This window comes from Podarcis muralis, chromosome 13 (genome assembly GCF_964188315.1).
Source record: "Podarcis muralis chromosome 13, rPodMur119.hap1.1, whole genome shotgun sequence".
In the NCBI taxonomy this organism is placed as follows: Eukaryota; Metazoa; Chordata; class Lepidosauria; order Squamata; family Lacertidae; genus Podarcis; species Podarcis muralis.
In genome coordinates, this window is record NC_135667.1 from 6,277,513 (window position 1) to 6,303,927 (window position 26,415).

Below are 26,415 nucleotides of genomic sequence, written 5' to 3' on the forward strand. Positions count from 1 at the left end.
CATCCAGTTCATTCAGCTCTCCAGGATTTTCAGGCAGAGTGGGGTCTCTCCCCCACCAATTACCTGGAGACACCAAGATTGAACCCGAGGCCAGCATGTGACACTTTGCGCTCTTACCGCTGACTTAAATCGAGAATGATTTTCACGTTAAATGCTGTTAAAAAAAACCAAAACACAATGGCTTTATTCAATTGGAAAACGAGGGTTTTGGCAACCGGGGCGTTAAAAAAACTGTACAACTGTTTGACAAAGGATGCAGTTCTCCAACTTCTAGAGGTGTGTTCCCCCACGTTGGGACACCAACAGCACCCTCCACAGGGCAAGATCCGTAGCAGGAACGACAGGGTCTCGCTAGCCTTGGTGGAAACGGGCTCCAGGTGTAATGACAATCCGTCCGTACGGTTCTGCTTGCTCCAGGTGTACAAACTGGGCTGCAGCCAGCACTGGGGAGGAGCGGAGGAAAAGAAAAGAAGTGGGTGTCGAGCAGTAACTCATTATTCTTTATTGCGTATGAACGTAAAAGGAGCCTTGCTGGATCAGGCCCAATGGCCCATTAAGCGTAACAGTGGCCAAACAGGCCTGGGTGAAATCCACCAGCAGGATCTGGCCACAAGAGCGCATACTCCCTTCCCCTCCTGCATTTTCCAGAAACATATGCAGAAGCACCGCTGCCTCCAGCCGTTGGTTCATAAATTTATTTTCGCCTCCGTTCCATCGCTTAAGCGCAAAATTTCCCAAGGCAATCGAAGATACAAAAAGAACATTACAGTCATACCTCATGTTACGTTTGTTTCAGGTTGCGGATTTTCAGGTTGCGTCCCACGGCCACCCGGAAGTACCGGAAAGGGTTACTTCCGGGTCTCGCCGCATGCGCAGACACACAAAATGATGTCATGCACAGAAGCGGCGAATTGCAACCCACGCAGATGCGGGTTGTGTTCTTTTCAGGTTGTGAACGGGCCTCCGGAACGGATCCCATTTGCAACCAGAGGTACCACTGTATTTACTTAGAAGTAATACAGTAAGAGGGGACGCGGGTGGCGCTGTGGGTTAAACCACAGAGCCTAGGGCTTGCCGATCAGAAGGTCAGCGGTTCGAATCCCCGCGACGGGGTGAGCTCCCGTTGCTCAGTCCCTGCTCCTGCCAACCTAGCAGTTCGAAAGCACGTCAAAGTGCAAGTAGATAAATAGGTACCGCTCCAGCGGGAAGGTAAACGGCGTTTCCATGCGCTGCTCTGGTTCGCCAGAAGCGGCTTAGTCCTGCTGGCCACATGACCCAGAAGCTGTACGCCGGATCCCTTGGCCAATAAAGCGAGATAAGTGCCGCAACCCCAGAGTCGGTCACAACTGGACCTAATGGTCAGGGGTCCCTTTACCTTTAATACAATAGGAAGGGGCGAATCCTACCTCACTCAGCTAAAAGATGAACACCCAATAAAGGCTCGATATGACATGACTCTACCCCCCACCCTAGTTAAGACCCAAATGCCTGCAAGGACAGGACCATCACACCAGTTTGAAAATATATAAGGTTGGGGGCTGGGAGTAGAGAAAGCGCTTCTGCCAAAGGAAGCGACTCTGCTCTCGACCCTCTTGCAGAAACTTGCAAGCCCAGTGTTGGCTGAGAGTTGTTAGGCAACCTGTTTGCCACCCATAGTGGTTTTAAAAGTCAATCCTTTATTTTCCCCAGGGAACTTTGGGAACTGCAGCTCTCTGAGGGGAATAGGAGTCTTTTAATACCGTATTTTTTGCTCTTTAAGACTCACTTTTTCCCTCCTAAAAAGTAAGGGGAAATGTGTGTGCGTCTTATGGAGCGAATGCAGGCTGCGCAGCTATCCCAGAAGCCAGAACAGCAAGAGGGATTGTTGCTTTCTCTGCGCAGCGATCCCTCTTGTTCTTCTGGCTTCTGAGATTCAGAATCCCCCCCTTGTTTTCCTCCTCCAAAAACTAGGTGCGTCTTGTGGTCTGGTGCGTCTTATAGAGTGAAAAATACAGTAAATCTCTGCACCCTTAACAAACTGCAGTTCACAGGATTCTCTGGGATAAGCCGTGATGCTTTAAAGTGGCATGATTCTGGCTTTAAATGTTATGGTGCAAGAAAACCCAAGATACACAGCAAAAAATCCAGACACTCTTCATCTGAGAAACTGGCCTTCCCCCCCCAACTCCCTTTTTGGTGTTTGGCTTTGCCCTCCCCGCTCCAGAAAAAGTTGTGTTTAAAAAGGACAGCCACATCTCTTGTACACACACATTGAATTCTTATTACCTACCCAAACATGTGAAGAAAAACCGGCTGGCGACACCCCGTGAAGCTGCCCGGGGCAAGAGCTGGTCAAATTCTGTGACTCCGGCCTGTTCTAGTTTGGCAGCGATCAACCTGCAAAATTGGAAACAGGAAGCATGACCATCGGGTGTCCCTTCTCTTACCAGGGAAATGGGAGCTGGACATTACCAAACCATTCACTGACAGACATACCACACACAGGCATCTCCCTGCATTTTCAGCTGTCAACCCTAATCCTCTAGTGTCAAAGAGAAAATAACAGCAACCTATTGACGGTTCAAATCCCCGTGACGGGGTGAGCTCCCGTTGCTTGGTCCCAGCTCCTGCCAACCTAGCAGTTCGAAAGCATGTCAAAGTGCAAGTAGATAAATAGGTACCGCTCCAGCAGGAAGGGAAATGGTGTTTCCATGCACTGCTCTGGTTTGCCAGAAGCGGCTTAGTCATGCTGGCCACATGACCCGGAATAATAAAGCGAGATGAGCGCTGCAACCCCAGAGTCGTCCGCGACTGGACTTAATGGTCAGGGGTCCCTTTACCTTTTTTTGCTTGGCAAAGAGGAAGGAAACAACTTCTGAGGCCTCACCTTCGCACGTAGTCCACCGTGATCATGTTCTTATCCAAAGGCAGCTCAAAACTTATTTCCGGGAGCTCAGGAACGATGGGCAGCGCTGCTTCCTCCGGTTCCAGGAGGACCCTGTGGGAAGAGGAAAGCGGGGAGTGGAAGAGAAGAGGGTCGCCCCTTCCCCACGGAGGCAGAGACTTGCCCAGGGAAGGAAAGCGAATAATAATAATAATAATAATAATAATAATAATAATAATAATAATAATAATAATAATTTATACCCCGCCCTCCCCAGCCAAGACCGGGCTAAGGGGAAGCTAACACCAAATATAAAACGATTGAAATACAGCTTAAAAACAAAATTAAAATACAACATTAAATGGTTTATGAAGTAATGATATTGGAAACTGCTATATATATATAATTACTAAGAAATTCAGATGGAAGAGGTATGAGGAAGCCAAATAATATGCTTATGAAGATGGATCTTAATTAATTAAGTGTTAGTCAAGTGATGATTTGTTGTATTGTATGTTTTATATTCTTTTTTCTTTTTCTCTTTTTCTGTTTCATTCTTTTTCCTTTATTATTGTCAACTTTTTCTTTTTTGTTATGTTTATGTATGGAAAATACTAAATATTATTGTAAAAAAAAAAAATACAACATTAAAACATTAAAATGCAGCCTCATTCCAGTGGAAACTCAATCAAAAACTTTTTTGGGGAAGAAGGACAACCAGGCCTCTCACCTCTCCTCTGCTACCACAAAACTCGGCCGAGATTCTTCTTCAGTCGTCTCGAGGGAAATCTCTGCAAGGGGAAACGGAAAGAGATAACCGGCAGCCACGTAATACCTGTTTCGCCTTTGCAAGGAGCCAGCCTTTGAGTGTGGCGGAACCTTTGGAACTCCCTGCCTATTGACATCCCTGTTGCAGCCTTTTTGGCGCCTGCTGAAAGCAGGTTTATTCAGACCGCTCTGCCCAGAAGCTTAGAAAAGCTGATGGGATCCGGCAGCTGATCCACTCCATCTCTGTTCAAGTGATCCGTCTGATGACTGGGGAGAGCAGAATTCGCACCCTGCACTGGGGCACCTGGCCGTCATGTCCAGTTTGACACCGTCGGAGCCCTGCTTCGCAGGGGGTTGGGCTAGATGACCCTTGTGCCCCTTCCAACTCTACAATCTCGTGGTTGTTTTTCTCGCCTTTTTGCCTCTGCCTTCAAAGCTGGAGGAGAGCGGAAGCACCTGTCTTTGCTCGCCTGCTCACCTGATGAGCCGACAGGTGGGATGCTTGGCTCCTCAGCTGCTCGAAGCTCCTGCAAAAGAGGGGAAATTGGAGCTGAGCCCCTGGGAGGCAGAGGTCTCCCCAACATACCGTATTTTTCGCTCTATAAGACGCACCAGACCACAAGACGCACCTAGTTTTTGGAGGAGGAAAACAAGAAAAAAATATTCTGAATCTCAGAAGCCAGAACAACAAGAGGGATCGCTGCGCAGTGAAAGCAGCGATCCCTCTTGCTCTTCTGGCTTCTGGGATAGCTGCGCAGCCTGCATTGGCTCCATAAGACGCACACACATTTCCCCTTACTTTTTAGGAGGGAAAAAGTGAGTCTTATACAGCAAAAAATACGGCATTTCCTTCTGCAGACAAATATTTGGAGTCATTAAGGTTTGCTCTCCTGCACTATTTAAAACAGAGGGACGCGGGTGGCACTGTGGGTTAAACCACAGAGCCTAGGACTTGCCAATCAGAAGGTCAGCGGTTTGAATCCCCGCGACAGGGTGAGCTCCTGTTGCTCGGTCCCTGCTCCTGCCAACCTAGCAGTTCGAAAGCACGTCAAAAGTGCAAGTAGATAAATAGGTACCGCTCCGGCGGGAAGGGAAACGGCGTTTCTGTGCGCTGCTCTGGTTCGCCAGAAGCGGCTTAGTCATGCTGGCCACATGACCCGGAAGCTGTACGCCAGCTCCCTCGGCCAGTAAAGCCAGATGAGCGCCGCAACCCCAGAGTCGGTCATGACTGGACCTAATGGTCAGGGGTCCCTTTACCTTTACTATTTAAAACATGTGGTCCATGTTCTTATTATGCATGTGTGTCTATCTCATGCACTTAAGAACATTCCTTTTATTTACGACACCTTAGAATTCTTATAACACTATTCTGAATAAAGCTTTTTATAGGGTGCAACTGGGGATGAGCTTATGGAACCAAGAGGGCGGCAGACCACAGAAGTTTATTTATTTGGTTTTTCAAATTTAAATTTTACAACATACATCGTAAAAAGAAGATTCCAAAGAACCTCCTGGATTTCTCTCCTCCCCTTTGTGGGTCCTATTGTGAGTCATTTAAGTTTTTTAATCTTTTTTAATAATCCAAATCTTTTATCTTTCTCCATTATATCCAAAATTCACCATTAAACGACAAGTGTTACTCCAATCCTACTAACGATTTTAACCATGGGTAGGCAAACTAAGGCCTGGGGGCCAGATGCGGCCCAATCGCCTTCTCAATCCGGCCCACAAATGGTCTAGGAATCAGCGTGTTTTTACATGAGTAGAATGTGTCCTTTTATTTAAAATGCATCTCTGGGTTATTTGTGGGGCATAGGAATTCGTTCATTCCCCCCCCCCCAAATATATAGTCCAGCCCCCTACAAGGTCTGAAAGACAGTGGACCGGCCCCCTGCTGAAAAAGTATGCTGACCCCTGATTTTAACTGTCTATATTGGTTTCTGAGATAAATTATAAATTGTCCCCATTCCTTATTAAAACGTTGGTCATCCTGATTTCTGATTCTTCCGGCCATTTTTGCCATTTCGGCATGATCCTTCAACTTGACCTGCCATTCATCTCTGGTCGGGAGTCTTAATGTTTTGCAACCGCCATCAAACGCCCCGTGGGTTTCCAGCAGCCCCAGACCCTTACCTCCAGTTCACTGGGAACCTCGGCCTTCTGCACTTCTTCCTCATCCTCCCTCCTCCTCCGCGTTTCCTCTGCTGCTTGCTTCCTGGCGTAGTCCACGCGCTGGCGGTTGGCGCAGCGGGCCCAGAGGCCCTGGAGGGTGGGGTGCATCCATCCTAGGACCAGGAAACGAGGGAGCGAAGGGAGCAGTTAAAATTTGGGAGGGGGTGTGTGGAAAGGGAGGTACTAAGCAGGGGTCTCTATCCTGCCTGAAAGCAGGGGCCCGTCTCGTGTTCTTATGCAGAGATAAACAGGTCGGTGGCAGCGGAAAAGCCTTTCCCAGTTTCTGCAAACAGCAGGCAAAGCCTTGGCCGGGGTGGGTGGGGTGGGGGGCTCCCAGAAGCCATTGCACACAGCCCCCACACAGCCTGGCCAATGGGTCAGGGATGACAAGAAGTACAGTGGTCCCTTGGTTCTCAAAAACGCCTTGGCACTCAGACAACTTGGAACCCAAACACTGCAAACCCAGAAGTAAGTGTTCCGGTTTGCAAACTTTTCTCGGAAGCCAAACGTGCTCCGTTTTGAGTGTTACGTTGGAGCCTGTCTATTTTTGCTATTTGTTTTGCCTTTTTGTTTTTGTGGCTCTTTTCGTGACTGCGTGGAACCCAGTTCAGCTACTGATTGATTGATTGTGTGACTGCAGTACATTGTTTATTGTGTTCATTTTATGGGCCAATGGTCTCGTTAGATAGTAAAATTCAAGTTTAAATTGCTGTTTTGGGGGTTGTTTTTAAAAGTCTGGAATGGATCGATCCAGTTTGCATTACAGTGGTACCTCGGGTTAAGTACTTAATTCATTCCGGAGGTCCGTTCTTAACCTGAAACTGTTCTTAACCTGAAGCAACACTTTAGCTAATAGGGGCCTCCTGCTGCCGCTGCACCACCGGAGCACAATTTCTGTTCTCATCCTGAAGCAAAGTTCTTAACCCGAGGTAATATTTCTGGGTTAGCGGAATCTGTAACCTGAAGTGTATGTAACATGAAGCGTATGTAACGTGAGGTACCACTGTACTTTCTATGGGAAGGCGAGCCTTGGTTCTGGAACGCTTTGGTTTGGGAATGGACTTCCGGAACGGGTTAAGTTTGAGAACCAAGGTACCACTGTATAGGGGGCATGTCCTGGTATCTGTTATCGAAAAAGGGCAAGGGATAAAAAAATTATCCAGCCTCTTCACGCTGTTTTTCACCTTTCGGGGTTAAAATCTGCTTTGTCCTTTGAGCCAGGAGGTGAGGAAGCATCAACGCACCTGGGTCAGATCCTCTGGGGAGGGGGATATGGGGGCAGAGAGGGGTCCTCACCGTAAGTTGGCGCTCCCAAGAGCTCCTCCGCAGTCTTCAACCTCTTCGGAGGCAGCAGCAGAGTCTCCTGAGAAAAGGAAAGCAGGAAATGGGATGGCAGGCGTCAATTAGGAGTGACCTGCCAAAGTCAAGTGCTGCTTTGTATCCTGGCAACAGTGAAGCCCCGCCCACCGCCCAGCACTGATTGGCCAGGACTGCTGTGATGCGGAATTATTGATTATCATTACGGTTATATAACAGATGGATAATGGTAAAAGGTGCAGCAAATTTGATCTTAAACCCATGGAGGGAGCGAAGGAGGTCCGAAGGTTCAAAAGAACCTTGTATTTTAATGTTTGAAATGGCTATGTTAAAACTAATAAAAACTAATAAAAAATTGAAAGGGGAAAAAAAAGGTTGCTGTGATGTCATGGAATGCCCACAAAGATTCCAACTTATCGGGGTTGGAACTGCCAGGCGTATTGCAGTCCATTCACAAAGCTGAAATTTTGAACAGTCCAATTTCAACTGCCTTGTCCATTATTATTATTATTATTATTATTATTATTATTATTATTATTATTATTATTATTATTATTGCACCAAGCCTCCAGTTTGCATACATAGCCTCGCTTTCCATAACTTGCTTTCCCCCTGCTTATTGTAGGGAGGGGCAAAGGGCTCTGTGGGGCACTGCAACCTGCCCTCCTGCCCACTGCAAGCCTCCCCCTCTCAGCCCCACACTTTTCCCGGGGACTTAACACTCGCAAGCCTGTCTTTGTAGTCTTGAGGGCTAGAAACCTGGTTTTTTTTTAAAAAAAAGGCAGCCTAGAATCACAGAGCTGTAGAGCTGGAAGGGACCTTTTATATGAAAAAGAGAAGTTATGTTGTATGAATGTTGGAATTAATATGTTAAAAAATTAATAAAAACATAACAAATCGGAGCTTGGTGGGCACCCCAACGTTCACCAATTCCAACACCTACCAGGGCCTGGCACTGTCCCTGCGGATCCAAGATCTGCTTCTGGAAATCTTCCCGGGAAATCTGGGTCACCGGATCCAGGAAGCGCAGCTGCCTCCGCCGCCTGCCGGGCTGCAGGAAGGATGGCTCGTACGCGGCCAGCTGGAGCTGGGGAAGCACAAGAGAAATTTCCGGATGTTCTGCCGCGGCTCGTTCCTAAACTCCCCAGGCTCTCGAGCGGCTGCCGCTTGGACCGACTCAGACCACTTGGCTCAGCGTTGCAGACACTGGCTGGCAGCATCTCTCCGGGGCTCTGCGCAGGAAGCCTTTCCCCAGCCCAACTTGGAAAGACTGAGATTTGAACCCAGAACCTCCCTGAAAGTGAGGGAGACGCTCTGCCAGTGAGCCGCAGCCTTTGTCTAAATTACGAATGTTATGTAATGAGTTGAATAGGATCCAAAAGGCAGCAGTCTGATTGGTCCTAGAACAATAGGATCCAAAAGGCAGCAGTCTGATTGGTCCTAGAACAATAGGATCCAAAAGGCAGCAGTCTGATTGGTCCTGGAACAATAGGATTCAGAATGCAGCAGTCTGATTGGTCCTAGAACAATAGGATTCAGAATGCAGCAGTCTGATTGGTCCTAGAACAATGCAACAGTATGATTGGTTGGCAGGAACCAGTGGCGTAGCGTGGGGGGTGCAGGGGGTGCCGGCCGCACCGGGCGCAACATCTGGGGTTAGGGCAAATCCACAGGTTAGGGGGCGCAAATCCATGGGTTAGGGGGCGCAAATTACTTGCCTTGCCCCGGGTGCTGACAACCCACGCTACGCCACTGGCAGGAACTACCCAATCATGCTCCAGATAGAAGTGAATCCACAACCTGATTGGCTTACAGTAGAATTCCGGAATTAGCCAATCATGTGCAGCCCATTGTGTAAATAATGTATATGAAGCAGATACTTTGAGGGGACATTCATTCATTCCTCCTCACCACTATGAGCTGAATAAAGAGCATGAAATCACTTTGCGACTCTGAGTATATTTCAACGAACCTATTGGGAAGGTGGGGGAAGCTGGCTTATAGTGAGTCAGATTTCTTGGTCCACCTAGATCAGTACAGTCCATACTGACAAATTAATCCAGAATGCGGCAGCTACACTGGTGACTAGGAGCAGCCGCCGGGACCACATAACACCAGTCCTGAGAGATCCGCATTGGCTCCCAGTACGTTTCCGAGCACAATTCAAAGTGTTGGTGCTGACCTTGAAAGCCCTAAACGGCCTCAGCCCAGTATACCTGAAGGAGCGTCTCCACCCCCATCGTTCAGCCCGGACACTGAGGTCCAGCACCGAGGGCCTTCTGGCGGTTCCCTCCCTGTGAGAAGTCAGGTTACAGGGAATCAGGCAGAGGGCCTTCTCGGTGGTGGCACCCGCCCTTCAGATGTAAAGGAAATAAGCAGCTATCTTATCTTTAATAGACATCTGAAGGCAGCCCTGTTCAGGGACGTTTTTAATATTTAAATATTGCTTTTAACACTTGATTTGGAGCTGCCCAGAGTGGCTGGGGAAACTCAGCCAGATGGGCGGGGTATAAATAAATGATGATGATGATGATGATGATAGGGTTTCAGATGCTGGGCTTGAACCCGAGGCGTTCTGCACTGAGCCAGAGGGTACCGGCCCCCTCCCGGTTCTCAGTTGGAAGGCTGGCCCCCCTTCCTCGCCTCCCTTCCTCTTACCTTGGGGCTCGGAGGGGAGCGCTGCTTCAGCTGGGGGCGGAGAGGGGTCCGTTGGGGAGAAGGCAGCAGCCTGGCTCCCTCTTGGAGGGGGGTCGCCTCTGCAGCAGAACCAGCAAGGGTTGGTGGTTAGAGAGAAGGGCAGGGAGAGGAGGGAAGAGGGTGCCAGATAACCAGCAGATTTCTCTGGCCTCGTCTCCCTCAATTGACCACCCCCCATTCCCTCAAGTGGCCTTGGCAGGAGAGATAGGGGAGGCAGGGCCGCTTGCTTCCCCTTTGCTGAGACGCCAGGCCCCTCCGGCCCCCAGCCGGTCATTATTAAGAACAAAGGTCTTAGAACTGGTCCCTGAGTTTGACTTCTTCCTCTTCCCTCCCTGATCCTTTTGCCTTGTGTGTCGTGTAAGCGCCCCTTTGTGTCTAGCCCAGCAGGGTCCTTGTGCTCTTGGCCAGCCTTCACCCGCTGCTCCCTCCCGTGCCCAGCGCCCCACTAACCCGAAGGCAGCAGAGGGGGTTCTCCTGGGAGCTGGATCTTGTCCGTCAACAGAGATTCTCCTGCTTCGCTCGCAGCAAGCGGCTCCTCCCCGACTCTGTGAAACAAGAAATATGGCCAGAGTTTCATTTTCGTTGACGGTGGCGGAAATTGTTTTTTTAAACTCCTCATGGCACAATTCACACACTGGATTGGGCACCACAAACTGCAAAGACTTGTGGGAAATGGCCTTTGTTAGAATCCAAGGGGCCACCACAGAAAGGACCCTGATGTGTTCATTGTCACCGATAGTCATGTGGGATGTCTATGATACATTACAGAGGGAGAAGCGTTTGTGGGGTGGGGGTGGGGAGGTCATTGCCCCAAGGAGACTGCAAACTAGATTTCAATGAGACACAGGGCATGGAGCTAAGGCAGGCAGGACAACAACTTCTCCTAGTCTGGGGATATTGCTAATATGGTGGAATCCTAACTCTTGTTATCCACAGATGACTTGGCCAATGGTCAGGGATGCTGGGAGTTTGGAACCCTTCCCTGTCATACGCACACACCCTTCTTGCATTCCAAATTTTGCCTCTGCTCAAACAGCTCCAGCAGTTTTTTTTTAAAGACTACCGTATTTTTCGCCCTATAAGACGCACTTTTCCCCCTCCAAAAATGAAGGGGAAATGTGTGTGCGTCTTATGGGGCGAATGCAGGCTTTCGCTGAAGCCTGGAGAGCGAGAGGTGTCGGTGCGCACCGACACCTCTCGCTCTCCAGGCTCCAGGAAGCTATCCGCAAGCCTTGCACGCCCGGGGGAACTCCCCCCAGGAGCGCAAGGCTTGCGGGCGGCAGCCTGCAGCGCGGAGCACGGGGCGCCCTTCGGAGGACGCCCCGCGCTTCACACAGCTGTCCGCAAGCCTTGCGCGCCCGGGGGAACTCCCCCCGGGTGTGCACGGCTTGCGGGCGGCAGCCAGCAGCGCGGAGCACGGGGCGCCCTCCGTAGGAGGCTCCGGAGGGTGGCGCGGAGCTGCCTGGGCTCCAGGGCTTCCTGCAGCTCTGCACCACCCTCTGGATCCAGGCGCGAAGCCGCGCGGGGCTGCGGAGGGTGGCGCGGAGCTGCCTGCGCTCCAGGGCTTCTTGCAGCTCTGCGCCACCCTCTGGATCCTGGCGCGAAGCCACGCGGGGCTCCGGAGGGTAGCGCAGAGCTGCCTGCACCCCGAAGCCTGGTGCGCGCTGAAGAGCGCCCCCGGGCTTCGCGCACCTCTCCGCAAGCCTGGGGAGACCAGTGTGGCTCCCTAGGCTTGCGGATATCAGGCTGTTCCGGGGGCTTGGGGTGGGGGAAGCTCAGTGATCCTTCTTCCAAACCAATTTTATTTAATGTTTACTTTTGTGGAGTTTCACACTTGAATTTTTATTTTATTTTTTGCTTTGAGTTACCTATTGAAAAGAGTAAAGTAACAAGCTAAACACCCTTCTCCAACTCTGCCGTTTTGCCCAACTTGAAGGCAGATTTCGGATCTAAATAATTATAGTAAAGTTTGTATAACCAAATGAGCACAATTATAATTCCCCTGCCCCTTTTTTTCTAAACCCAAAGCCCCACAATGTTGCATCTTCTCCCACTATGGGAGTTGTTCCACCCCGTCTTATGATGGTCTAGAGTTTGATGCTCTAGCAAAAAAATAAGGGTCGTGTACCTCTGCCTCCAACAGACCTCTGTGCCCCACCTGCCTGCCCCAGTCCATCTTCTTCACCCCGACACAAACATGAAGCTCAGAACCTGAGACCCAGAAGCCCAAAACCCCTCTCTTTATGTTATGTACTGAGTTGAACAGGATCCAAAATGCAGCAGTCTGATTGGTCCTAGAACAATAGGATCCAAAATGCAGCAGTCTGATTGGTCCTAGAACAATAGGATCCAAAATGCAGCAGTCTGATTGGTCCTAGAACAATAGGACCCAGAATGCAGCAGTCTGATTGGTCCTAGAACAATAGGATTAAGAATGCAGCAGTCTGATTGGTCCTAGAACAATAGGATTCAGAATGCAGCAGTCTGATTGGTCCACAGGAGCACCCAATCCAGCTCCAGGTGGAAGTGAATCAGCAACCTGATTGGCCTACAGGTAAATCCTGGAATTAGCCAATCACATGGGGCCCATTGTGTAAACAATGTATATAAAGCAGACATCCTGGGGAAACTTCCATTCCTAACCACTATGAGCTGAATAAAGAGCATGAAATCCACTCTTGACTCTGAGTATATTTCACTTTACCTTGTGGGAGGCGACAGCCCAGCGGAGACCAACAGCTCTTGTTCTCTGACTCCCTCGGCAGACTCTGGGAAAGGAGAGAGAGGCAAAAGTGGGGATGAGAGGCCTGTTGGGTCCAAAGAGGGAGAGAGGAAGCAAAGGGGGAAATCGGCTGGCTGTAACAGCCGGGGGCGTCCTCTGGGATCTGGCAGTGCCAAACACAGAGCTGGAAAATCAATGAGTGCCTTCTTCTATTTATCTCCCATAACTTTGGTTATGGAGGTGTTATAGGAATTCTAAGGCCTCTCATATAATTTTATATATATATATAAAATAAACGTTCACAAATGTACAAGGCAAGCGCATACCGTATTTTTTGCTGTATAAGACTCACTTTTTCCCTCCTAAAAAGTAAGGGGAAATGTGTGTGCTCTTATGGAGCGAATGCAGGCTGTGCAGCTATCGCTGAAGCCAGAACAGCAAGAGGGATTGCTGCTTTCACTGCGCAGCGATCCCTCTTCCTGTTCTGGCTTCAGCGAAAGCAACGCAAAGCCTCTTCAATTTGATTCAGAATATTTTTTTTCTTGTTTTCCTCCTCTAAAAACCAGGTGCGTCTTATATTGCGAAAAATACAGTACATAAGTATATAAACCATGTCTGAAATAGTACAGGAGAACAATCCTGAATACATTTTGACTCTTCCAGTAACCTTAAATATTCTCCCTGTTGTCTCTTTGCTCACAAAATCTGACCCTGTCTCTTGGCCTACCTCATCTCATTCTCCTTCTTCAGATTCTGCCTCTGATTCCGGACTTCTCTCTGTCACAGACTCTCCCCGCTCACAAAGTCCTGTTGCCTCTTCACCTCCTTCTCCTTCTGACCACTCATCGTCGTCCCACCACCATTCCCCGGGCTCTGAGCCTTCTTCCCTCCCCAACCCCCTATCATTTCTCCTCGTTCAACCAGTCCATGTCACTTAGTTGCCCCTTGCAGAACTCAGCAGGGAGGACGATGGGGACGAAAAATGAGAACCAGTTGGCTCTCTGGCTCCCGCTACTGTTGGCCTCCCTGCATTCTGACCAATGGGCACCAGCCACAATTAAACTCAGGGACTGAACCCTCCTGCCTGCAAATTGTGGGCTCTGCCACTGAGCTACAAACTCCCTATGGATCCCAGGGAGCGAAAGGGGCGACTAGAAGAGGAGAAGGAGATGATCCCTAAGGACAGACAGGTCTCTGGCCTTCCCTGTTTGCAGATTATAATGCATTTTGTCCTTGGAAGAGGACAGACACGCAGATCAGATCAGTCTGGCCTCTCCCTCGTCTGCTCACCTTCTTCTGCTCGCCTCTTTCTGGAGGAAACCCGGCGAGGCTTCTCTTCCCCGGACACCAGAAACTCCCCTTGATCCATCAGCATGTCGATTTCCTGGACTGTGATTTCAGGCAGGTCTCGCTCGCCCTGCGGAGGGTGGGGAAAAGGAAGACGGCGACACAGGTCTCGTGGATATAAACTCAAGGCCTCTGCTGTGTATCTGCCGCCCTCTAACCCAGGGGTGTGGGAACACTGATCGAGGGCCGGACAACCTTTCAGGGGCCACATGGTGGCAGTGGGCGGGGCCTGGGGAGAAAGTGGGTGGAGCGGCGAATATAATTTCGGCTAGTTTCTAGAGCAGTGTTTCCCAACCGGTGTTCCGCGGCACACTAGTGTGCCGCGAGACGTTGCCTGGTGTGCCGTGGGAGGGAGGCGGGGCGAGTCGGGCGACGAGAGGCGGGGCAGCGGCGGCGAGGAGAGGCCGCCCAGCACGGGGCTCTCGCCGTCTGCCTGCCTGGCTGCCTGCGTGGCGCTGACGTCACGGGACTGTAACGTGCCCCACATAGGCCATGCCCACATAGGACCATGCCCCGATGCCGGGCGGCAGCGCTGCCGCTGCTTGCGGAGAGGTCCGCGAAGCCTGGGCGCGCTGATCTCGGCGCGCCCAGGCTTCGGCATGCCGGCATCTCTCCGCAAGCAGCGGCAGCGCTGCCGCTGCTTGCGGAGAGGTCCGCGAAGCCTGGGCGCGCTGATCTCGGCGCGCCCAGGTTTCGGCATGCCGGCATCTGTCCGCAAGCAGCGGCAGCGCTGCCGCTGCGTGCGGAGAGGTCCGCGAAGCCTGGGCGCGCTGATCTCAGCGCGCCCAGGCTTCGGCATGCCGGCATCTCTCCGCAAGCAGCGGCAGCGCTGCCGCTGCTTGCGGAGAGGTCCGCGAAGCCTGGGCACGCTGATCTCGGCGCGCCCAGGCTTCGGCATGCTGGCAACTCTCCGCAAGCAGCGGCAGCTTGCTGCTTGCGGAGAGGTCCGCGAAGCCTGGGCGGACAGCTTTTGAAGGCAGGGGGGGGGAGCAAAGACTTTCGCCCCCCGCCAGCCTTCAGAAGAGGTCGGGGGACAGACTGTCCCCGGACCTGGTCTGAAGGCGGTTTCCCTAGGAACGCATTAATTGATTTTCAATGCATTCCTATGGGAAACCGTGCATCGCAAGACGAAAAACTCGCAAGAAGAAAAAACTTGCGGAACGAATTAATTTCGTCTTGCGAGGCACCACTGTAGTCAATATAGGCACAGAGTTAATTTTTTAAACATTTTCTAATGGTGGTGTGCCTCGAGATTTTTTTCATGAAACAAGTGTGCCTTTGCCCAAAAAAGGTTGGGAAACACTGTTCTAGAGACATACCCTTTGGGCTGCTACCATTCATATGGATAAGGGAGAGGCCTCATCAGAGTTACACATCCCGGCCAGGCAAAAAACAAGTTTTAAAAGGGCACCTCAGCACCTGATGAGATAGCCATCGTTAATGGCAGGCAGAGTATTCTTCTGCTCAGGAAATAAGTTTTGAAGGATGGGTTTTTACGTATTCAGAACCACCGAATCGTAGAACTGGAAGGGGAACGGAGGTTTAATCTAGTCCAGCCCCCTGTCCTGCACAGGGATCAAACCCACAAACTTGGCACTATCAGCTCAGTACTGAATTTAAAGCAGGATAATAATAATAATAATAATAATAATAATAATAATAATAATAATAATAATAATAAATAATTTTATTTATACCCCGCCCTCCCCAGCCAAGACCGGGCTGCGGGCGGCTAACACCCGATATAAAAACAAATTGATTGAAATGCAACTTAAAAACAAGATTAAAATACAAGATTACGGTAAACATTAAAATATTAAAATACTGCCTCATTTCAATGGGAACTCAGATCAAAAACTTTTTTGGGGGGATGAAAACGTCAAGTCTTCACCAAGGCTAACTTTCCAGACTGGTCCTACATGGGGCAGAAAAAAGCCAGGGAAGTCCCCAAATAGGAGTTCCGTCATAGGAGGAGAAAGGAAAAAAGAAAGAGGTGGAGGGGGAGGGGATCAAGTTGATTCCAAGCCGAAGGCCAGGCGGAACAACTCTGTCTTACAGCCCTGCAGAAAAAAATCAGATCCTGCAGGATCTGGTGAATGTGGAATAAATGAATGAAAATGAGTTTTATTCTTAGGGAAGGCGTGGTGAGGGTGACCATGCCTGCCTTAAGACTGATTCTGTGAAGAAAGAGGTTCAAAGGAGCCCTAAGGAGGGCCCCTTTGCAGAACTGTTTATCTGCATGTCTTGCAAACTGAGATGCCCAGACAAACCAAATGTTAGGACTCACAATCTTGACTCCCTAAGAGGCTCTTTTCCTGGCTAATGTTACAATTAAGTAAAGAATGTGTTAGAAGTAGATTGTTAGCCTTGAAAGAGAGATAGATTTATAGTTTAGAGGTGACCCGGGATAACAAGGAGAAATAGCAGGTGATAGTTTAAGAACTAGTAAAGGTAAAGGGTAAAGGGACCCCTGACCATTAGGTCCAGTCGTGGACGACTCTGGGGTTGCGGCGCTCATCTGGCTTTATTGGCCGAGGGAGCCGGCGTACAGCTTCCGGGACATGTGGCCAGCAGGACTAAGCTGCATCTGGCGAACCAGCGCAGCGCACGGAAATTGCCGTTTACCTTCCCGCTGGAGCGGTACCTATTTATCTACTTGCACTTTGACGTGCTTTCGAACTGCTAGGTTGGCAGGAGCAGGGACCGAGCAACGGGAGCTCACTCCGTCGCGGGGATTCGAACTGCCGACCTTCTGATTGGCAAGTCCTAGGCTCTGTGGTTTAACCCACAGCGCCACCCGCGTCCCTTTAAGAACTAGTACTCTTGCTCAAATGCTTCATGAATATTATAAAACACATCCCTGTTGTAAAAACTGCTAATCTGAATGGACATGGGATTTGTGTTATTGTTAGGGGTACATGTGGGTGGATCGGGAAGCCTGTAAACCACAATTTCTTAACCAATAGGAATTGTAGGAGGGATATTTGAACGGTCTTAGGGTAGAAATGATCTGTGATGTGAACGGGAATGTGAAATCCCCTCTTTCCAGCAGGAGCTGGGGCGGGGGGGGGGGGAGTCTTTGCCTACAGCACTGTGTCGACCAACAATAAATCTGCTTATCGTGGTGTAGACTCCTTCTTTCAAAGAGAAATTTGAACCCCTCTAGGAAAGATCCCTGGGACAGATTTGTCCAACGGTGAACAATGGGGTTCAGGTCGGAATTCAAGAGGACAGTCAGAAATAACAAAAATAAAGGATGGCACAAATGGGAAATTTGTGGCAGGTCATTCTGAGGTTATTGCTAAGCTGGCAATAATAATAATAATAATAATAGTAGTAATAATAATAATAATAATATTAATAATATATTATTTATACCCCGCCCATCTGGCTAGGCTTCCCCAGCCTCTCTGGGCGGCTTCCCAAAAAAATATTAAAATACTGTAATACATCAAACATTAAAAGCTTCCCTAAACAGGGCTGCCATCAGATGTCTTCTAAAAGTCTGGTGGTAGTTGTTGTTCTCTTTGACATCTGGTGGGAGGGCGTTCCACAGGGCGGGTGCCACCACCAAGAAGGCCCTCTGCCTGGTTCCCTGTAACTTGGCTTCTCGCAGTGAGGGAACCGCCAGAAGGCCCTCGGTGCTGGATATCTGAATCCAGGCCTGGTGGTGATGAATTTCTACAGAACCAAAAACGCTGCCCTTAAAAATATCCACTCCCACCTTCCTGCTCAACACCCCTGACCTCCCAAAAGACAAAAACCTACTTCAATCTGCAACAAGGTGATGGGTTCTGCCTCTTTGAGAGTGATGGTGTCCGGGGAGACTGTGATGGGCCGCTCTCCTTCGGGGCAAAAAGAATCGGGAGGCAATTAGTACCTTAATTAATTCGTGCCTTGCCTCTCGGCCAAAAGCAAGGTGCCAAAGCAGTGCAATGCAGAAACAAGACAATAGTGGAAACCCGCCTTTTAAAAGTGTCAAACAATAAAAACGCAGAAGCAATTCTTCTGAGCTGTCACGGCACCGTTTTGTGTCCGCTGCCCTTGACCCAGCTGCACAGGCAACCGAGACGGTTCTCTGACCTCAAGGAGCTTACAATCGAAAAGAGGCAACGAGGACACAGCACTCTTATTATTTATTAGAACTGTACACTGCCTGTTGTGTACTAAGTTGAATAGGATCCAGAATGCACCAGTCTGATTGGTCCTAGAACAATAGGATCCAAAATGCAGCAGTCTGATTGGTCCTAGAACAATAGGATCCAGAATGCAGCAGTCTGATTGGTCCTAGAACAATGCAGCAGTATGATTGGTCCGCAGGAGCCACCCAATCCAGCTCCAGGTGGAAGTGAATCCACAACCTGATTGGCCTACAGGAGAATTCCAGAATTAGCCAATCAGGTGCAGCCCATTGTGTAAATAATGTATATAAAGCAGATACTTTGGGGAAACTTTGATTCCTCCTTCCACAATGAGCTGAATAAAGAGCATGAAATTCACTCCCGACTCTGAGTATATTTCACTGCCCTTCATCCAAAGATCACAGAGAGGTTCCCAACATAAAAATGTAAAACGAGAGCACCAAATACATCTTACAAATACAAAAAAACTATCACAATGCCTGAGTTCTGTTCCAATGTATTATTATTTTTTTAAAGTAAAGCAGAGCACGAAACATCTTTTTCTCTCATTGCTTCGAGGTCCAAATAACTTTCAGGATTCGTTTTATACCTAATGCTAGTACACATCTACGTTTGCTTGCTTCCTTATTGTGGTTTGCCAAGGAAGAGTGAGAATGTGAGCAAATGATGTGCTACTTGCAGTTTTACTTTTTAATGCACCACTTTAAAAAGATTTTTGTTTTAAAAAACACATCAATAAGCAATAAATAAAATAATCTGCTGCTACACGTACTTAACACCTTGGGTTAGGGTTGGGGAACGAGGCTGAAGAGGAGAAATTGGAGGCCACAGAGAAAATGGGGATTGCATAGAATTCGGAGAGCTGGAAGCAACCCAGAGGTCATGTAGCCCAACCCCCTGAAATGTGGGAAAGGTGGCTAATTTAGAGACGCCATTTTGAGGAAGGGAGCAAGCAACCCATCTCGAAGGTACAAGGTGGGCTAACCAGGGCAGCAACTACCATATTTTTCGCTCTATAAGACGCACCAGACTTATAGACTTGGAGGAGGAAACAAGAAAAAAAATATTCTGAATCTCAGGAGCCAGAACAGCAAGAGGGATCGCTGCGCAGTGAAAGCAGCAATCCCTCTTGCTGTTCTGGCTCCTGGGATAGCTGCGCAGCCTGCATTCGCTCCATAAGATGCACACATATTTCCCCTTACTTTTTAGGAGGGAAAAAGTGAGTCTTATAGAGCAAAAAATACGGTGTTTTCTTAACAAATCACAAACACTGGTTTTGCCCCACAGAGAAGCCATACTCTCCACCTGGAAAGACGGGGTTCTGAAAGCATGAAATTTATCAGCGGTTCCCGGGCTCCCAGTTTCTGACCCACCTGGCCTCTGGTCCCAGGGAGATGGAGGAAGGCGCTGCAGGGGGCTTCTTTCAGGTGTGGCTGTTTCCAGAATGGATCGGACCTGGGAAAGACGGAGGGGGAAAAGGCGGAATCTGACCCCCTTCTCTCTGGTCCATCATTGCCTAGGAGCCGGGAGCCACCAGCTACAGCTGAGAGACACAGACCTCAGCCGGGAAGAGGAGGCTGGAGAGAGAACCAGGACTCTGGCGCCACCTACTGTCTGGCTCCCTGCCTTACGCCCTACCAGCAGCCTCCCCACCGCAGGACAAGAGCAGGGAGATGGGGGGAAAGGGTGCGAGGCTGTCTTACATAGGGAATGGACATAGGGCTGGGGAGCACCGGCTCCATCATCCCGAAAAATGGATCGGGAGCTTCCTCTAGGATTTCCATGATGGCCAGCTGGTTGGGGAGCAGCAACCCTGGCCTGCGGTTAGGAGAAGCAGAAAGAAAAGGTTAGATTTACTAAGAAGTAAGGGACTTCTCTGCCCAAGCCCCAACCTACTCTGATATTTTCCCTATATGCCTCATGTACTGGTATCTCAGTAGTTTTCTCCCCAACAATCCAAATAATAATAATAATAATAATAATAATAATAATAATAATAATAATAATTTATTTGTACCCATCTGGCTGGGTTTCCCCAGCCACTCTGGGCGGCTTCCATAAAGAGCAAAAATACACTAAAATGTCACACATTAAAAACTTCCCTGAACAGGGCTGCCTTAAGATGTCTTCTGAATGTCAGGTAGTTGTTTATCTCTTTGACATCTGGTGGGAGGACGTTCCACAGGGAGGGCGCCACTACCAAGAAGGCCCTCTGCCTGGTTCCCTGTAGCTTTGCTTCTTGCAATGAGGGAACCGCCAGAGGGGCCTCGGAGCTGGACCTCAGAGTCTGGGCAGAAAAATGGGAGTGGAGATGCTCCTTCAGGTATACTGGGCCGAGGCCATTTAGGGCTTTAAAGGTCAACACCTTGAATTGTGCTCGGAAAAATACTGGGAGCCAATGTAGGTCTTTCAAGACCAGTGTTATGTGGTCTCGGCGGAGATCTGCTCACCCAAGGATCACTCAGGAGTCCCAAGGCCAAGCAGATATGAAAACTCCGCAGCCGCCCCTAAACCCGCCCCGGGTGGCGAATGCGAATCACTCACTGCTCCAGGTCTGTCAGGTCAATGCGGATCTGCTGTCGGGCCCGGTTGAGGTGTTCCAAGATGTGCTGGATTTCCTCTGAAAATGGCAGGGTGGGGAGGCAGAAGGGGAGTCAGCCAGACTCGGGAGAACCACCTCTCCGCCCCCCCCAAGCCATTTATTTCGTTCATTCAAAGCCTTTGTGGCTTACTTTCTTTTTAGCCAGGAAAGCTCCGAGAGCAACTTACAAGCCAATATTATACGTAGCACACAGGCAGACCCTGCCCCTCAGGACTGCAATCCAAAAAAGCGATGGCACGGAAGGTAAGGAGGAGGGTGAGGGATGAGGAAAGCGAGCGCACTCACGCAGCCATTTCTTTCATATCGAAAGCCTGTTGTAATGTCAGTTGCTAAGGGGTTTGGGGTGTGTCCCCCTGACCTTTTGGTAGACTTGGGGGGGAAATGGACTGCGTATGGAGGGAATTAGGGACACGGGTAGCGCTGTGGGTTAAACCACTGAGCCTAGGACTTGCCGATCAGAAGGTCGGCGGTTTGAATCCCCGTGACGGGGTGAGCTCCCGTTGCTCGGTCCCTGCTCCTGCCAACCTAGCAGTTCGAAAGCACGGCAAAGTGCAAGTAGATCAATAGGTACCGCTCCGGCGGGAAGGTAAACGGCGTTTCCGTGCGCTGCTCTGGTTCGCCAGAAGCGGCTTAGTCATGCTGGCCACATGACCCGGAAGCTGTACGCCGGCTCCCTCGGCCAGTAAAGCGAGATGAGCGCTGCAACCCCAGAGTCGGCCACGACTGGACCTAATGGTCAGGGGTCCCGTTACCTTTATGGAGGGAATTATGTATGTATGTCATAGGTTTAGCTACGATTGAAGGGAGTTGGAACAGGTGACCCCCTTCCAACTGTACAATTCTGTGATTCTGCGGAATGCATTTGAAAATATAAAAGAGAGGAAAAGGTTCGGAAGAAGCAGCAGAAAGGGACGAACGGGGGGTGGGGGTTGGTTTGGGAAAGGTCATACCCACAAGGTACTGGCACTGACGGGTGTAGACGCGGACGACCCCAAACTGCAGCTGAGCGGAGAGGTAGAGCGAGAAGCGAGGTTTGGGGGCCCCGGGCATGGGAGGCGGGACCTGGACGAGGATGAAGGCTATGATCTCCTCGCTGAAACAGGAGGGAAATGAGAGGCGTCACCTGCACAGCACCCGCCTGGTCTGCATTCGGCTCAGGACGCAATGCACGCCCGCAGGATCAGGCCAATGGCCTGCCTCCTCCAGCATCCTTTCCTCCCTGCAGCCAGGCGGATGCCTCATATAGTATATCGCTATACAGTGGTACCTCGGTTTAAGAACAGCCCTATTTACGAACTACAGTGGTACCTCAGGTTACAGACGCTTCAGGTCACAGACTCTGCTAACCCAGAAATAGTACCTCGGGTTAAGAACTTTGCTTCAGGATGAGAACAGAAATCGCGCAGCGGCAGCGGGAGGCCCCATTAGCTAAAGTGGTACCTCAGGTTAAGAGCAGTTTCAGGTTAAGAACGGACCTCCGGAATGAATTAAGTTCTTAACCCGAGGTACCACTGCATTTGGTATATGAACTCCGCAAAACCGGAAGTAGTGTCCCGGTTTGCGAACTTTACCTCGGTCTAAGAACGGAAGCCGAACGGTGGAAGGGCACCGGCGACGGGAGGCCACATTAGGGAAAGTGTGCCTCGGTTTAAGAAGGGTTTCGGTTTAAGAACGGACTTCCGGAACGGATTAAGTTCGTAAACTGAGGTACCACTGTATATGCAGAGCAAGTGCCATTTCGTATATCAGTGTTATTATCACCCTAATACATATATGGATATTGATAACCTACTATATATTTTTTATAAACACGCTCCAAATAACATTGTTTGCACAACCCCTGCATCTGTAAGCATCCCGTTCATAAGCTGCGAGTGTTGCCGTATTTTCAATCTACAGTGGTACCTTGGTTCTCAAACCTAATCCGTTCCGGAAGCCCATTCCAAAACCAAAGCATTCCAAAACCAAGGCACGCTTTTCCCTTACAAAGTAGTGCAAAACGGATTAATCCGTTCCAGACTTTGGAACCCTAAAAAAGCAATTTAACATGAGTTTTCCAATCTAACGAGACCATTGATCCATAAAATGAAAGCAAGAAACAATGTGCTGCAGTCATACAATCAATCAATCAATCAATCAATCAATCAGTAGCTGAACCGGGCTCCACACAGTCACAAAAAAAGAACAAAAAGAGATGCAAAAACAAAAATGCAAAATAAATAGCAAAAACAGACAGACCTCAGCGTAACACTGAAAACGGAAGTGTGGCACTCAAAACGGAGTTTGCAGACCAGAACACTTCCTTCTGGGTTTGCAGTGCTTGTGTTCCAAGTTGTTTGAGTACCAAGGCATTTGAGAACCAAGGTATTGGCAGAAGTTTGCCACAGGTTTATCGTTCCACTGCCAAAAGACACCAGTCTTTTGGCCATAGCACAGGCACAACAAATCCTTTTACGTTTGTCCAGAGGCAGGCACCTGGCTGCCAACCCACCATCCTTTCACCAGTCCTAATTTATATACGCATTTTCACTGTTCCCAACCCTAATCCTGCATAAAATTAGATTTTAATTTGATCCTGACTTGTTTTTAGGAGGTAATTTAATTATTGTTTGATTTTATACCAATGTTATATATTTGATGTTAGCCGCCCTGAGCCCAGTCTCGGCCGGGGAGGGCGGGATACAAATAAAAGTTTGTCGTTGTTGTTCTTGTGTCTTCCATCCCTCATTTGTGCCTCTACTCACCAGGTTCTCGGGACATTGACTTTCAGGTACTCCCGCTTCAAGAGTTTGGCTGCCCCAGTTGCTGCCAACCTGGGAAAGAGATGGAGGAACCATAATAATAATAATAATATTTTATTATTTATACCCCGCCCATCTGGCTGGGCTTCCCCAGCCACTCCGGGCGGCTTCCAAAAGAATATTAAAATACTATAATACATCTAACATTAAAAGCTTCCCGAAACAGGGCTGCCTTCAGATGTCTTCTAAAAGCCTGGTAGTTGTTGTTCTCTTTGACATCTGGTGGGAGGGTTTCCACAGGGAAGGCGCCACTACCAAGAAGGCCCTCTGCCTGGTTCCCTGTAACTTGGCTTCTCGCAGTGAGGGAACTGCCAGAAGGCCCTCGGCACTGGACCTCAGTGTCCGGGCTGAACGAAGGGGGTGGAGACGCTCCTTCAGGTATACTGGGCCTTTGAGGCCGTTTAGGGCTTTAAAGGTAAGCACCAACACTTTGAATTGTGCTCGGAAACGTACTGGGAGCCAATGTAGGTCTTTCAAGACCGGTGTTATGTGGTCTCTGCGGCCACTCCTAGTCACCAGTCTAGCTGCCGCATTCTGGATTAGTTGTAGTTTCCGGGTCACCTTCAAAGGTAGCCCCACATAGAGTGCATTGCAGTAGTCCAAGCGGGAGATAACCAGAGCATGCACCACTCTGGCGAGACAGTCCGCAGGCAGGTAGGGTCTCAGCCTGCGTACCAGGTGAAGTTGGTAGACAGCTGCCCTGGATACAGAATTGACCTGCGCCTCCATGGACAGCTGTGAGTCCAAAATGACTCCCAGGCTGCGCACCTGGTCCTTCAGGGGCACAGTTACCCCATTCAGAACCAGGGAATCCTCCACACCTGCCCGCCTCCTGTCCCCCCAAAACAGTACTTCTGTCTTGTCAGGATTCAACCTCAATCAATTGGGGTGGGGGCAAGCAGGCAGCTGCCAGCACCTTACACTGCCCCCCAGCCACACTCTCAGAGCAAAGTCCTTACCAGATCGTAGCAAAACATCCCGTATGACGTTGCAACACGTTTGGGTAATAGAACATTTCAGAGAGTTTCCACTTTTCTAGTATTGAGGTTCTGAGATTTCTAGATACTCCTGATCTCTTGGGAGCTTTTCCTCTGCAAATTATCGCCCGGTTGTATATCTCAAGAGTAAAAGGACCCCCTTTCCCAATTTGTTAATGGCCCAAGTGAGCGGCAAAACGTTGAGAAATGCAGTCGATTCTTCAGACCTCACAAATTCAGTGACTCACCGCTGGAGGCAAAAGATTATGATGGGGCCTGTTCTTTCCTAAAACTAATTTGGGACAATTTTATCACAAAGCCAACGGCCGTGCCAGTTTGATTCCCCAATCTGATTAATTAAGGGAGATGAGATGGTAAGCAGCGAACTGCCAGGAATGAGAGCTGTGTTTGCTGGTGAGTTTAATGATGGTGAGTTTGATGACAAGAGAAAGATGAAGAAGAGAATATGCAGACAAAAAGATTTTAATCTATTAGAGGATGTGCCATTTAGCAGCAATATTCGTTCAAATGGTGAGTTGTGAGGTGTAATCTCAAAATTCTCTAGAAATCGATTAGTAAGTTCATACCAAATGTATAAAATGTATGGGTTGGGGGTGGGGGGAGGATAGTTAAATTCCCAACTGATCACACAGTTGAGAATATTTTTAATGGGAAGCAAATAAAGAATATTAGCTAGGAATACTAGCACAGATAATGATTAACCGGAACTGGAGAAATTAATAAGCAAATAACAAAGGTCACCTCCCAGACCATTAAATATTGAAGCAATAATTCATTGACCACTATTAAACATGTCTAATTATGGTAATCAGAACAGTTAAAACTAGGGTGATAAAAGAGAACCCAGAAATTAAAGAGGGTTTAGCCACCCTGTGTGCTTTTAATAAACAAGGTAGTCATAAAAATATTTCTGAGAGGCTAATTACAGAATGAGATGTGATTAATACTTATAGTAATTGGGCATGGATTGTTTTAAAAGTAACCACCGTACATATTGGTTCGGGGGGGATCAGGTGGGAAGAAAGGCTTGGGTTTTTTTGGTTTTGTCTGGCTAAGGTTGAACTTTTATTTTAAGAAATAGCTGTAAGAACTAAGAAATAGTGGCAATTATTAAATAATTCCTAGTGCTAGGAATTATTAAGATTCCTAGCACTAAATGAAGACCTAGTCAATTAATTGGGCTGCAAATAAAATAATTAAACAGGGGGTTACTTGGACTCAGAACCACTGGCTGCTACTATTAATAAAAGCCAATGATTCTAAAAGGCGAATGTGCTAAAAATTAGAAATAAAAACGGACAGTGTAAGCAGGCAGCCACCCCCAACCCTCTGCAGCCACTGGCCAGGAGCAAAGTGAGAGACGCAGGCAACAGCCTTGTCAACAAACGAAACACCTGCGACCAATCCCTGCCGTTTTCTGACGTTCTGACCAATGAAAACATCTCCCTCTTTTAACTATCTCGACCAATCACTGCAAGCGAAGCCACGTGAGAAAACTTCTCTCCAAGCTTGGAGACACGTTCTTCGCCTCTCTCCAGTTCCAACCAATCAAATCTCTTTGTTCCTCTTCCCTTGACCAGCCCTCCTCTTATTACGTTACAGAGTTCTAACCAATCAAATCGCTCCGCTGCACTTGGCCTGTTCAGATGCGCATCTCATTACCCCGTCCATGATCTCAATTCCTTGTACTGAACTGAGCTCGTCCAATGGGCAGGCTCCTCACGGAGTTCTAGCCAATAAGATCGACGCAAGGCCCGCCTCCTTTAAGAAACTGTTTACCTTGTTTCTTGAATTTTTCTTTGCCTGTCAACTCGCCTATTGCCCAAGCCTGGCCAATGAAATCAAGGCACGTGACCGGAATACTGTCCAATCATGGAGAAGGGGCAGTTTTCCCGCCAAATTAAGTTCTAGGTCCCTTTTCTCTTCAGAAATTCCAGACACAATTAATGTATCAGTTAATAGGAGCCTAGTAGTTTCCATATATGT

At 48.9% G+C, this 26,415-nt stretch overlaps 1 protein-coding gene across 1 annotated transcript; it reads right to left on the reverse strand.

The window, feature by feature from the left end:
• Positions 1 to 157: 157 nt before the first annotated feature.
• REC8 (REC8 meiotic recombination protein) lies at positions 158 to 24,518 on the reverse strand. The gene is made up of 19 exons (XM_028703572.2): positions 24,391 to 24,518; positions 23,375 to 23,443; positions 21,581 to 21,723; positions 20,573 to 20,648; positions 19,732 to 19,846; positions 19,402 to 19,483; positions 17,655 to 17,731; positions 13,830 to 13,956; positions 12,522 to 12,585; positions 10,268 to 10,362; positions 9,779 to 9,876; positions 8,064 to 8,207; positions 7,100 to 7,166; positions 5,765 to 5,916; positions 4,110 to 4,158; positions 3,594 to 3,654; positions 2,867 to 2,977; positions 2,270 to 2,376; positions 158 to 443 (listed from the first exon to the last, which is right to left on the reverse strand). The coding sequence occupies exons 1-19, from the start codon at positions 24,444 to 24,446 to the stop codon at positions 352 to 354; spliced, it is 1,785 nt and encodes a 594-aa protein (XP_028559405.2). The 5' UTR covers positions 24,447 to 24,518; the 3' UTR covers positions 158 to 351.
• Between the last annotated feature and the right edge of the window lie 1,897 nt (positions 24,519 to 26,415).